At 51.6% G+C, this 13631-nt stretch overlaps 1 protein-coding gene across 1 annotated transcript in view; it reads right to left on the bottom strand.

Annotated features, from left to right (window-relative positions):
* Positions 1–123: 123 nt before the first annotated feature.
* Positions 124–13631, bottom strand: part of SARS2 (seryl-tRNA synthetase 2, mitochondrial) — a 39057-nt gene continuing 25549 nt past the window's right edge. The window contains exons 11-15 of the mRNA XM_015425015.1: positions 13410–13522; positions 7596–7689; positions 4715–4807; positions 3322–3387; positions 124–756 (exon numbers count right to left, since the gene is read on the bottom strand). Of these exons, the coding sequence (XP_015280501.1) occupies positions 640–756; positions 3322–3387; positions 4715–4807; positions 7596–7689; positions 13410–13522 (483 nt within the window). The 3' untranslated portion in view covers positions 124–639. The remainder of the gene's footprint in view (positions 757–3321; positions 3388–4714; positions 4808–7595; positions 7690–13409; positions 13523–13631) is intronic.

The raw sequence follows: 13631 nt of genomic DNA on the forward strand, positions 1-13631 counted from the left end.
CCAGTCACCTTTATTCCGGGAGCCTCTCCTCCCATTTTCATTGTCCCCGTCTGGCGAAACCAAAACCGGCCCCTCCAGCAGAAGAGCTCCCAGCCTGGGCATGTGTGATTTTGGGGGTGGGGGGGGAGGGTGTTTTAAGAGGACAACACAGAGGACAAAAGCCAGATCTCAGCTCATTCGGGAGAGGGGCTAACAGTTCGGGAGCAGCAGGGAAGGGAAACCGGAACCCCCCCTTCCCAGCACACATACAATCGTGGGTTGGGTCCGGCACGCGACACAGGGAACCTGGCTCTCCTGGAAGATCTCGGGGCGTCTCAGACTTCCCCCACCTCGGGATGGAGGTCAGGTCTCCAAATCGCGACGTGCCGGAGGCACAGGAGTCCGCCGGCCCCCTCCCCAGCCGTGTGTCTGACGCAGAGGGAGGCGTGAGGAGGTCAGTTTGCGGCCAACACTGAAGGCTTCCCCGCGTCTGTCACCAGACAGCAACCCTCCCCCAGCAGTGACGCCGCTCTCGCCCCAGGGCCAGCTGTCCCCCTTGCCCCCCACTCAGGCTGGATCTCGGGGTGTGTGTGTCCCCCAGCCCTCTCCGCCCTCTTCCAGCACACCTCCCCCCCCACCCCGGGTTTTCTGGCCGCCCAGTCAGTGCTTCTTGGGCTGGTTTGGGCCGATGTACTTCAGCGGGGTGTAGCCAGGTTTGCCGATGATCTCCGTGCCCATCAGCGGCTGCAGGACCTCCGGCACCTGGACGCTGCCATCCTGCAGGTGGGAGAGCGGGGACGGGGGGATGGGGACGGAGGGTTAAATGGACGTCGCGGGCCCAGAACCTCATTTTCACGGTTTGCATCGGGGGTCCCCCGACGTGGCGCCCGCAGACAACCTCCCTGGCACCTGCTGAGTGTTTTCAGGAAGCAGGTCAGGTGGGGCTATGGCCTGGTGAGGCTTCTGGTTGGCTGTTGGAGATCTGATCGGCTGTGTGGATTCTTTAAAGGTTGCTTTGGCAACGGCTGCCCCGACAACACAAGGAACTTCGCTGTGGGGCGGAAGGGATGGTGTGGCGGCCATTTTGTGGCTGGCTCTGCCCCCTGTGGCGGCCATTTTGTGGATGTACCCACCGTGCTGCGTCTGAATTCCTAAAGTGCCCACCGGCTCCAAAAGGCTGGGGATCCCTGGTCTACATGGCCTAAAGCCAGGTAAACAGAGCACACCAGGCTTCACTCCGGCCAGGCCCACCAAGTTACAGCCAACGCTCCCTCTAAGCTGTGGAGTCCTGCGAGTGAAAATTCTACTTGGTGAGCCGCTGGCATTAAAGTTATGAGCTAGCGCTTTGGCTGCTGCACGAATCAGTCCGCTCTGCAGCCCTCCTTCCTGAGCGAAGGCAACAACGGGTGAGCCAGAGGCTAAAAAACTGCGAGCTGGCTCACGCTAACTCAGCTTAGAGGGAACCCGGGTCGCAGCCACAGAGCAATTTGACTGGGGAACGGATGGCATCTGTACCCTACTTTGGACACTCAAGACCTCTCTCCAGCCTTCTGCAAGACTGCTGAAAGGCAGCTCTCTGCTACCGCCCCCTACTGGTGACCAACGCTCCCTCTAAGCTGTGGAGTCCTGTGAGCAAAAATTCTACTTTGTGAGCTGCTGGCATTCAAGTTGTGAGCCGGCGATCTGGCTGCTGCATAAATCCGTTTGCTCTGGAGCCATCCCTTCCTGAGCTGAGGCAAAAACGTGTGAGCGGGAGGCTAAAAACCTGTGAGCTGGCTCACACTAACTCAGCTTAGAGGGAACCCTGCTGGGGACGCAGGTCTGTCGCCGGGGGAGTGTAGCTTGCCTCCGGGGGCTCCCAACGGGAGTTTCTAGAATTATAAACCCACTTCTCCTTGCATGAAGTCTTCCAAAAAGGGGGACAGCCCGTTTGAGAATGACAGGAGTACTCCGTCCATGAACGTTAGCTGCATAATGTGTCTTTTGTAGGACCGGCAAAAAGCATCCATACAAGAAGGCTGTCCCCCTTTTTGGAAGACTTCATGCAAGGAGAAGCGGGCTTATAATTCTAGAAACTCCCGTTGGGGCTTGACTTTTAAAACACTGAAAAATTGCTTTCATGATATATGTTGGGGAGGGTATTGATTTTAGGGGTTCTTATAATGTAATTTTATTTGTTACGTCAGGGGTCCCCAGCGTTTTTGAGCCTGTGGGGACACTGGGAAGTCTGACACTGTATGTTGGATGCAGCCACAAAATGGCTGCCCCGGGAGGCGGAGCCAGCCACAAAATGGCTGCCCTGGAGGCGGTGCCAGCCACAAAATGGCTGCCACAATTTATCTTCAGTGGAAACTGGAGCTGCAGTGTTAGAAGAGTCAAACAACAGATATATACACTGCAAAAACCTTATTTATAAGTTAAAGTGTTCTATATGTTCCATCTTATAAAGTGCATTGTGTATTATTCATAATATTCTAAAACAGGTATATATTCATTACATGCAATATCCACAATAATCATCAGTTTGTACAATCTAATAGCTACCAGTCAGTTTACATCCTTTTTACACCATCAACCCCAACGGGAGTTTCTAGAATTGTACACCCGCTTCTCCTTGCTTGAAAGTCTTCTAAAGGGGGAAGTTTCCTTTTGTGGTTACATTGACGTTTAAATTGATGTTTGTTGCTGGTCCTACAAAAGGCCCATTCAGCAGCTGACATTCATAGACGGAGCACTCCTGTCTTTCTCAAGGCAGCAACAAACAATGTAACCACAAAAGGAAACTTCCCCCTCTAGAAACTCCCCTTGGGGTTGATTGTGTAAAAAGGATGTAAACTGAGTGGTAGCTATTAGATTGTACAATTATGATTATTGTTGATATTGCATGTAATGAATATATATACCTGTTTTAGAATATTATGAATAATACACAAGGCACTTTATAAGATGGAACATATAGAACACTTTAACTTACAAATAAGGTTTTTGCAGTGTATATATCTGTTGTTTGACTCTTCTAACACTGCAGCTCGAGTCACAGTGATGGGCCTTGTGCTGTGGTGGCCGCTGCTGCCCAAGCAACATTTTTTAAAAACATCTGCTCAGCCAGTGAGATCTCCAAAAGCTCTTCCTGGCCCCTCCCGTGGGCCTCCAAAGCGGAGTTTACCCGCCCCCACTTGGCAGCCCCCTGTTGGGGAACCCCTGCTGGATGGGTTTTAAATTGTTAGTGGCCGTGGCAACCCTTATAGGGCCAGAAAAGTGGGATACAAATGTTGTAAATAATAATGACAGCGATAAAGGCATCTCCTGGGTGCAGACACCCTCAAAGATGCTGGAACAAACCTTGCGTTGGTTGGACTCGAGGAGGGCAATGAGCATTCGCGGGACGGCGCAGGCTGTGCCATTGACCTGTCGAGAAAGAAGAGATAAGGTGTGTGTGGGGGGGTCCTGTCCATCCTCCCCCCCCCCAGCTAGTAGGCTTTTTGGGATGTCTCTTCAAGATCGATGGCATAAGAACCTAAGAAGAGCCCTGCTGGATCAGACCCGTGGTCCATCTAGTCCAGCCTCCTGTCTCACACAGGGGCCAGCCAGTTCCTCTGGAGGGCCAACAACCGGGCAGAGAGGCCGAGGCCTTCCCCTCAGAAGAACATCAGAAGAGCCCTGCTGGGTCAGACCAGTGAGGGTCCATCTAGTCCAGCCTCCTGTCTCACACAGGGGCCAGCCAGTTCCTCTGGAGGGCCAACAACCGGGCAGAGAGGCCGAGGCCTTCCCCTCAGAAGAACATCAGAAGAGCCCTGCTGGGTCAGACCAGTGAGGGTCCATCTAGTCCAGCCTCCTGTCCCACACAGGGGCCATTCGGTTCCCCCGGAGGGCCAACAACAGGGTAGAGAGGCCGAGGCCTTCCCCTGATAAGAACCTCAGAAGAGCCCTGCTGGATCAGACCAGTGAGGGTCCATCTAATCCAGCCTCCTGTCCCACACAGGGGCCAACCAGTTCCTCTGGAGGGCCAACAACAGGGCAGAGAGGCCGAGGCCTTCCCCTGATAAGAACCTCAGAAGAGCCCTGCTGGATCAGACCAGTGAGGGTCCATCTAATCCAGCCTCCTGTCCCACACAGGGGCCAACCAGTTCCTCTGGAGGGCCAACAACAGGGCAGAGAGGCCGAGGCCTTCCCCTGATAAGAACCTCAGAAGAGCCCTGCTGGATCAGACCAGTGAGGGTCCATCTAATCCAGCCTCCTGTCCCACACAGGGGCCAACCAGTTCCTCTGGAGGGCCAACAACAGGGCAGAGAGGCCGAGGCCTTCCCCTGATAAGAACCTCAGAAGAGCCCTGCTGGATCAGACCAGTGAGGGTCCATCTAATCCAGCCTCCTGTCCCACACAGGGGCCAACCAGTTCCTCTGGAGGGCCAACAACAGGGCAGAGAGGCCGAGGCCTTCCCCTGAGGTTGCCTCTGGGATTCAGGGGCTTCGTGCCTCTGAATGTGGAAGTTCCGTCTAGTCACCACAGCACGCCTAGAAGAACAAAAGGGAGCTAAGGGCCAATGGGGAGGCTTTTCTGCCCCTGCCCCAAACACCCCCCCCCCATCTCACACACACACACCCCTACATGTGAAAGCCCCTCAATGAAGTCAAGGCAGCCGAAGATGGGAGACTTCCCGGGGGTCCTCATGAACGCCCCCCGCAGCAGTCTGAAGATGGGGTTTCAGTGCCACGAACGACTGGCCGCCACTCACCGTATGGGCATAGTGGAACTGCCCCTCCCTGTTGTAGTACTTGATGCTCAGCCGCCGGCTCTGGTAGTCCGTGCAGTTGGAGGCGCTGGAGATCTGGCGGGGGGGGGGAGGGGGGGAAGAAGTCAGAGCGTTCCAGGCAGTCTCAAAAAATCACTCGTGACGTGACCATGAAACGGAGGGTGGGGAGAGCTGGGCATATTGGGGACATCGCTCTCCTCCCACGACGGACGGGAGTAAGAAGGCCGTAGGCCGCGATCCGAGAGGAGGTGGAGTGGGGGTGGCTCCTCACGGGGGAATGTCAGGGTCTATAGTCAGTTCACACCACGCGGCGCTTCATAAGAAGTATTCTGTTTATGGGTAGTACATAACCACGATCCATGTACATTAGAGATGTAAAATTTCCAGAAATTTTGAAGCTCGGGAAAAAACCCAGGTTTTTTCAGGGGGGGGGGGGGGGGAGAAAGAAAATTTTTCAAAAATTAAAAATCCAGGGCTCTTTTTGTAGCAGGAACTCCTTTGCATATTAGGTGACACACCCCTAATGTAGCCAATCCTCCAAGAGCTTACAGTAGCCCCTGTAAGAAAAGCTCTGTAAGCTCTTGGGGGATTGGCTACATTAGGGGTGTGTCGTCTAATATGCAAAGGAGTTCCTGTTACAAAAAGAGCCAATTATTGCAAACAGAATACCCACCCACAAGCAAAGACAAAACTGAAATCTTTTTCTTTTCTTGTGACAATGGCACCTCCTAAAGGAAGAAATGCATCTTGTTCTTGCATTGGAGAGTTCAGTTTTTAACCTAGGACTTGCTTGTCTTCACTGCACAGAAATTAGATCAATCTGATACCATACATTTTTTTAAAGAAATGATTTGGAAAACATTTGAACACATCTTAAAATATTTTATTCAACATGTTAAAATAAAATGTTCCATAATATTTTTTTTTCCTTTTCTTTTTTTAATTTTTCCAATTTTTCGGAAAAAAAGGGGGGGAAACGTTTCCCCCCCCGAATGTTTCCGGTTTTTTTCTGGACCTTCACATCTCTAATGTACGCTCCTTGTTAGGAATGGCCTAAAACAGCAGGGCAACTAAAGATATAGTAGTTTCAAAACACCCCCCGTTACAAGCAAAAGCCAATAAGCATGTCTCAATTGTCCCGTGCACGCGAGAGGACCTCCAAGGAAATCCAGGGTTGCTACGCAGAGGCAGGCAACGGCAAACCCACTCTGTCTCTGCCCTGACCCGGACGGCCCAGGCTAGCCCGATCCCATCAGATCTCAGAAGCTAAGCAAGTTCTGCCCTGGGTAGTAACTGGATGGGAGACCGCCAAGGAAGCCCAGGCTTGCTACGCAGAGGCAGGCACCGGCAAACTATCTTGGCAAGAGCCAAGCTGAACATTAAAGCAGAATGAGGTGTGAGAATAAAGGAGTTAGGATTTAGGGCTATCTCATTTCCGCTTAGGAAGGTGACACTTAGAATCACAGACGGGACCTCCAGGGTCATCTAGTCCAACCCCCTGCACAAGGCAGGACATTCACAGATACCTCCCCCCATGCCCCTTTAAACGAGCCCTCCCCCAAAACACCTCCCTGTAAGTGGAAAACTGGCACAGCAGGGGGGAAACCCTCTTCCCACCCAGTAAGCTAATTCGTAACATTACTAGCGTGTTTTTATTTAAGTGTGAGAAAGAAGTGTAGTACGTGTGCAACTGAAGTGGTACAGCCCAGACAGAGTCTAAGCACCTCTGTCTACCATCTCCTTCTGCGTAAATGTGCAGATTGGCTCTAAAGCTTAAGAACATAAGAACATAAGAGTTGCCAATGTTGGATCAGGCCAAAGGCCCATCCAGTCCAACACTCTGTGTCACACAGTGGCCAGAAATACCAGTGCCATCAGGAGGTCCACCAGTGGGGCCAGGACATTAGAAGCCCTCCCACTGTTGCCCCCCCCCAAGCACCAAGAAGACAGAGCATCACTTGCCCCAGAGTCCCTATCTATACCTTGTGGCCAATAGCCACTGATGGACCTCTGCTCCATATGCTTATCTAATTCCCTCTTGAAGCCGTCCATGCTTGTAGCTGCCACCACCTCCTGCTGCCACCACCTCCTGTGGCAGTGAATTCCATGTGTTCATCACTCTTTGGGTGAAGAAGGACCTCCTTTTATCCGCTCTAACCCGACCGCTCAGCAATTTCATGGAGTGCCCACGAGTTCTTGTATTGTGAGAAAGGGAGAAAAGTACCTCTTTCTCTACCTGCTCTTTCCCATGCATAATCTTATATTAAGATTATGTAAGGTGGTCAAGGTTCATACCTCTGCCGGTTTCCAACCAGACCGACAGGGAGTCAACGAAAGGTGCGCCGCTGTTCTCTCTTGCCTTAACCTTGATGGCCAAAGTGAGCCTGATCGCGTCAGAGCTCGGAAGCTAAGCAGGTTCAACCCTGGTCAGTAATTGGATGGGAGACCGCCAAGGGAAGTCCAGGGTTGCTACGCAGAGGCAGGCGATGGCCAGCCACCCCTGAACGTCTCTTGCCTTGAAAACACTCCGGGGTCGCCAAAGTTGGCTGCGACTTCACGGCAAAACCAAACAACAACAAGGAAAGCAGACGTTCTTGTCTTGTGTGCGCAGCTCATGGGATTCCACAGAGAGGGACTGGCCCGAGAGGCCAGCTGCAACTAGACTAGGGGCGACAGTCTCCGAATTGGCACCCTGCCGAACAAGCCAAGCGTCACCCCGGCACCTACAGGCACCTTCTCTCAAGCAGAAAACTGTGGGACCCGTTCCACTTTCCTCAAAAACGCTCTTTGGCCCTGACCCCGAAGGACGAAGCCGGATGGGTCGTTGCATTAGGAAGGCCTATACTCCTCCTGCGCCACTCACCTCTCCGTACGCGCCCCGGCCCGGCATCCAGGCCTCGATGTCGAACTTCCTATAGGCAGGCAGGCCCAGTTCCTGTGTGGGCATATCCAGAACCCTGTTGGGAAAGAGAAAATCCAACTGAGGGCGGCGGCAGCAGCTGTGGCATTCGGCCAACCCTTGGCCAGCTTGACTAGTGGGCTAGGGCAGAGCCAGTTTGGTCTAGTGCAGTGATGGCGAACCTTTTAGAGACCGAGTGCCCAAACTGCGACCCAAAACCCACTTATTTATCGCAAAGTGCCAACACGGCAGTTTAACCTGAATACTGAGGTTTTACTTTAGAAAAAACAACTCATACATTAACTTAAGATGATCCAAACAAAGTAAGGAAAGCAATCCCAAATGCTTTCATTTACTTACAATTATTTGGCAGAGAATTTGACACTTTAATGATGGTCTGGGCCTGGCTGGGGCAATGGTACGCGTGCCCACAGAGAGAGCTCTGAGTGCCACCTCTGGCACCCGTGCCATAGGTTCGCCACCACTGGTCTAGTGGTTAGGAGTGTCGGACTCTAATCTGGGAGACCTGGGTTTGATTCCCCACTCCTCCTCCACATGCAGCTGCTGGTGTGACCTTGGGTCAGTCACAAGCTCTCGCAGTATGCAACACTGGCAAGACGAACCAATCATCTAAACAAAAGACCATTGAAAGAATTTCAGCAGAAATGGCAAGTTTACGGGAATAATTAACCTTTTAAAAAAATTCTGGAATTACCTGAATATCATATTAAAGGTGATGGAGAGATTGATGTTAGTTTCAATACTTTATTTTGTATTCCACGGGTAATTAAATAATTAGTAAGAATAAAATTTAGATTTAGATAAACAATTAAGACAGTGTTTTTACAATGATTTAATCTTAGCACAGAAGTTCCGTTCAACTGTTAAAGATATAATCTTTTATCGTTAATAGATTATCGCTAACTTTAGGAAAGTTCTTGTTTATTCTTTAGAGAGGGAATCTATCCCAAAATTCTGCACTATCGATGTTTTACTGTCTGCTTCTATATTTGAAATATGTAATACATTTGGTAATGCATCTGATTTTTACTTGTTGTATGTACCAACTCATAATATTTGACAAACCTGATGAATCTCTATTTCCCCCCTACCCCCTTTCCCTTCTGTATTCCACCTTTTTTTTTAGAGAAAATGATTAAAAATTTAAATAAAAAAATTAAATCAAAACCAGTTCTGTCAGAGCTGTTCTCTCAGGAGCAGTCTCTGTCAGAGCTCTCTCAGCCCCGCCTACCTCACAGGGTGTCTGTTGTGGGGAGAGGGAGGGAAACGAGATTGTAAGCCGCTCTGAGACTCCGAGTGAAGGGCAGGGTATAAATCCTATCTCCTCTTCTTCTTCTCTCAGCCAGTCTTTCTACCTGGTCAGGTTGCTAATGGAGGGAAGGGGACTTGCTCCACCTCCAGAACCAGTTGCTTATCCGGAGCCTCTACGTCAGGCATGCTTGAAGCTGACCAGAAAGGCACACGGCTCAGTTCCTTGAACAGGCATGAAGCTGCCTTCTACTGAATCAGACCACCGGTCCATCAAGGTCAAAATTGTTGATTCAGACTGGCAAGTGGCTCTCTGGGATTTCAGACAGAGCTCTTCCGCATCGCCTACTGCAGGGGGGTCCCCAACACGGCGCCCACCATGTGTTTTTAGAAACTGAGTGGGGCCAGGGGGGAGGAGGGGGAGTCTCTTGCGCAACAGGGCTTTCGATTGGCCGTCGGAGGTCTGCTGGGCTGTGCAAAGTAAAATAACCTTGTCATGGCGGCAGCTGTCACCGGCCCCGGCCTGGTGGGACACGCTCCCGTCTGAGATCAGGGCTCTGCGAGACCTCTTACTGTTTCACAGGGCCTGCAGAACAGAGCTCTTCCACCGGACCTTCAGTTGAGGCGCCAGGCACCTGATTATTCGGCCTCCCTTGCTGAAATCTTCCAACTGTCTCTGGCCCACCTTAATGAGACTCCTCACCGCTCCTCGGTTTGTGGCCTAGTTGCTGCCAGTCATTTAGTACTGCTGGAGCCTCATGAACTCTGTTATTTGTACTACCTGCCGTTTTAAAATTGGTTAATTCATTGATTTGTTATAACTTGCTCTTTATGGTTTTATGACTCTATTGTGGTTCCTCAGTGGCATAGGCTTCCTCGGGAGGTGGCGGGCTCTCCTTCGTTGGAGGTTTTCAAACAGAGGCTGGATGGCTATCGGACAGCGATGCGGATTCTGTGAACTGAGGCAGATCACAAAAAGGGAGGGCAGGAAGGGTCGCCTCAGTGCTTAGAAGAAGAAGAAGATGATGATATTGGATTTATCCCCCGCCCTTCCCTACCCAAAGGTGTCTCAGAGCGGCTTACAAACTCCTCCCCCTTCCCCTCCCCACAACAGACACCCTGTGAGGCAGGTGGGGCTGAGAGAACTCTGACAGGAACTGCTCTTTTTCAAGAACAGCTCTTATCAGAACTACGGCTTGCCCAAGGTCATCCGGCAGCTGCAAGTGGAGGAGTGGGGAATCCAACCCGGTTCTCCCAGATTAGAGTCCGCGCACTTTTTAAAAATCTTTTTTATTGAGCTTGATATAACGAGAAATAACACAACACATAGTCATCTTAAATAAATCCTACATATCCAAAGTAAGGCTTAACATCATAACCTTGAGATAAAACATCTGCTGCAGTTGGCCCGGTTCTATCATTAATATCGATGGGGGGAAATGTAGTGGGTAATTCAATCAGGAAAATATGGCCCCCCGTTTGTCTTTTTCTAAGAAGATAGACCATTTTTCTAGAGGGCTCGCTAGTTCTTGTTCGGAGTCCGCGCACTTAACCACCACACCAGACTGGGTTCTCGTGACCCTTTCTTATGCGCCCAGGGAAATGCTGATTGCCACTTTGGGGTCAGGAAGCCATTGTTCTCCAGGCCAGTTTGGCCAGGGATCCTGGAGGTTCTTAGCAATCCTCTGGGCGTGGAACAGGGATCACCAGGGGCTGGGATATGTGTGCATTTCCTGCCTTGTGCAGGGGGTTGGACTAGATGACCCTGGAGGTCCCTTCCAGCTCTAGGATTCTATGATTCTACTCGCCCTGAGCCCGCTTGCGGGGAGAGTGGGAGATGAATAGGGGGAAATAAATAAATAACAAACAAGTGCTTGGTTTTATTCTCTGCCACGCTCCTCTTTCCCAGTGTATTTTCCCTCTCCACTTGGGCTTTGCGTGTGTGTGTGTGTGGGGGAGGGGGTTCCACCTCCTGCAGCAGCCACTTGGCAGTCGTGCCCAGCACCCTGCGTCAGAATTCCAGTGGAGCCCGCAGGCTCGAAAAGGCTGGGGACCCCCCCGGCCTCCTGCCTTTTTAACTGGAGGTACCGGGGATCGAACCTTGGGCCTCCTGCGTGCCAAGCAGATGTTCTTCCACTGAGCCACAAACCCTCCTTCCCACTATTAATTGGGGTTGACCTCTTCCCTGGCTGTGGACAGACACACGCACAAGATGCAATAACGACTGTACGAAAACCCCTAGCTGCTTTCGAACCAGGTGCACTTGGAAAATGCTCCCTCCCCCCTCCGTCCTGCTCACAACCGGCTCCCAAAGGCCTTTAATATTCCAGGCGTTTTAAAGAGACCTACCGATCCACCGCACTTCCCCAGGCCTCTCAACAATTAGACTTTAATGAGATGCTTATTGAACAAGACGCTGCCGCCCACGGACCCATGGCGGGATCAGCGCCGTATGAAGAAGTTATTATTGCTGACAAATAGGCCATCCGGGAAGGTGGGCGAGCGCACGGCTGCTCTGTTGCGCCGCTGGAGGGCTCGGAGATGGAGAACGCCTCTCAGTGGCAACTTGGGCCCGTTTAGCAGGGGCTGCCGACGTGTTTCCAGGTGTTCTTTTGAGCGGTTAAGCCCCACCAGAGCTGTTGACTCCCAGCTGTAGCTTTTATGAGCCTGCCGGTTACGCTCTCCGGCTGCTCTGTTGCGCCGCTGGAGGGCTCGGAGATGGAGAACGCCTCTCAGTGGCAACTTGGGCCCGTTTAGCAGGGGCTGCCGACGTGTTTCCAGGTGTTCTTTTGAGCGGTTAAGCCCCACCAGAGCTGTTGACTCCCAGCTGTAGCTTTTATGAGCCTGCCGGTTACGCTCTCCACGACACATCCAGATCAATGTTCCCTCTAAGCTGTAGAGTCTTGTGAGCAAAAATTCTACTTTGTCAGCTACTGGCATTAAGGTTGTGAGCGAGCAATTTGGTTACTGCATAAATCAGTATGCACTGGAGCCATCCTTCTTGAGCTAGGACAAAAATGTGTGAGCCGGAGGCTAAAAAACTGTGAGCTAGGCTCACACTAACTCAGCTTAGAGGGAACACTGATCCAGATGGCTCAAAGTGGAACCCAAGAGACTCGGTCTGCTATGCAAAATGACTAGGCCATCGGGCCAGCTCACACCAGCCAAAACACACGGTGTCCCTCACAGCAGCTAACACGGATCCCACCGCATCCACCGCCAGTCCCAATGGCTAACACGGATCCCATCCACCACCATGAGTAATTAAGAGTAATTAATGCGTAGAATTCACTGCCGTAGGAAGTGGTGGCAGCTACAAGCACAGACAGCTTCAAGAGGGGACTGGAGGAATACGTGGAGCAGAGACCCATCAGTGGCTATTAGCCGTAAGGTGTAGATGGAACACTCTGTCTGGAGCAAGGGATGCGCTGTCTTCTGGGTGCTTGGGGTTGACAGCAGTGTTCCCTCTAAGCTGAGTGAGTGTGAGCTAGCTCACAGTTTTTTAGCCTCCGGCTCACACATTCTTGCCTTCGCTCAGGAAGGAGGGCTCCAAACCAAACTAACTTATGCAGCAGCCAAATCACTCGCTCACAACTTTAATGCCAGTAGCTCACAAAGCAGAATTCTTGCTCACAAGACTCCACTGCTTAGAAGGAGCATTGGTGGACAGTGGGAGGGGCTTCTAGAGTTTCTGGCCCCGCTGGTGGACCTCCTGATGGCCCCTGGGTTTTGGCCACTGTGGACACTGAGTGTGGGACTGGATGGGCCATTGGCCTGATCCAATATTGGCTTAATCAGATAATCACCAGTGTTCCCTCTAAGCTGTGGAGTCTTGTGAACAAATGTGAGCTACTGGCATTAAAGTTGTGAGCAGGTGATTTGGCTACTGCATAAATTACTTGCTCTGGAGTCATCCTTCCCGAGCTAAGACAAAAATGTGTGAGCCAGAGGCTAAAAAATCTGTGAGCTAGCTCACACTAACTCAGCTTAGAGGGAACACTGATAATCACAGAATCAAAGATTTGGAAGGGACCTCCAGGGTCATCTAGTCCAACCCCCTGCACAATGCAGTAAATTCAGAAATACCGTCTCCTCCCTCCCCCCCCGCAGTGACCCCTGTTCCAAACCAAGAAGATGACAAAAAAGCCCTCCAGGATCTCCAGCCAAACTGGCCTTGAGAAAAACGGCTTCCTGGCCCCAAAGTGGCGATCAGCATTTCCCTGGGCGTGCAAGAAAGGGCCACGAGAACGAAGCACTGATGCAACCCTCCCTGCCCACCATTCTCATCATGATCTGCCTCCGTTCACAGAATCTTGTGCTTCTCTTTTGTTCTCTTATGAGTCACACCGGCCAGTACGGATCCCACCGCACCCACCACAAGTCACACTGGCCAGTTCGGATCCCAACAAAGTCACCTGGGCCAGTTTGGATCCCCCCGCACCCACCACAGGTCACACCGGCCAGTACGGATCCCACCACACCCACCACGAGTCACCCACGTTATCTCACTTGTAGTGCAGCCCCAGCTCGGAGAAGATCTCTTTCTGCAGAGTTAGAAATTCTTCCAGCAGGGCCGCGCTCTCCTCCCCGGTCTCGTTCGCTGTAACCCCAAACATTTCCACCTAAACGAGGGGAGACAGCCTCATTAAGCACAGGGGGGTGAAAACTTAGAATCCTAAATGTGTCTTAGAATCATGGAATCCTAGAGTCGGAAGGGACCTCCAGGGTCAT

Source organism: Gekko japonicus, unplaced genomic scaffold (assembly GCF_001447785.1).
Source record: "Gekko japonicus isolate JY-2015 unplaced genomic scaffold, Gekko_japonicus_V1.1 scaffold2296, whole genome shotgun sequence".
NCBI classification, from domain to species: domain Eukaryota; kingdom Metazoa; phylum Chordata; class Lepidosauria; order Squamata; family Gekkonidae; genus Gekko; species Gekko japonicus.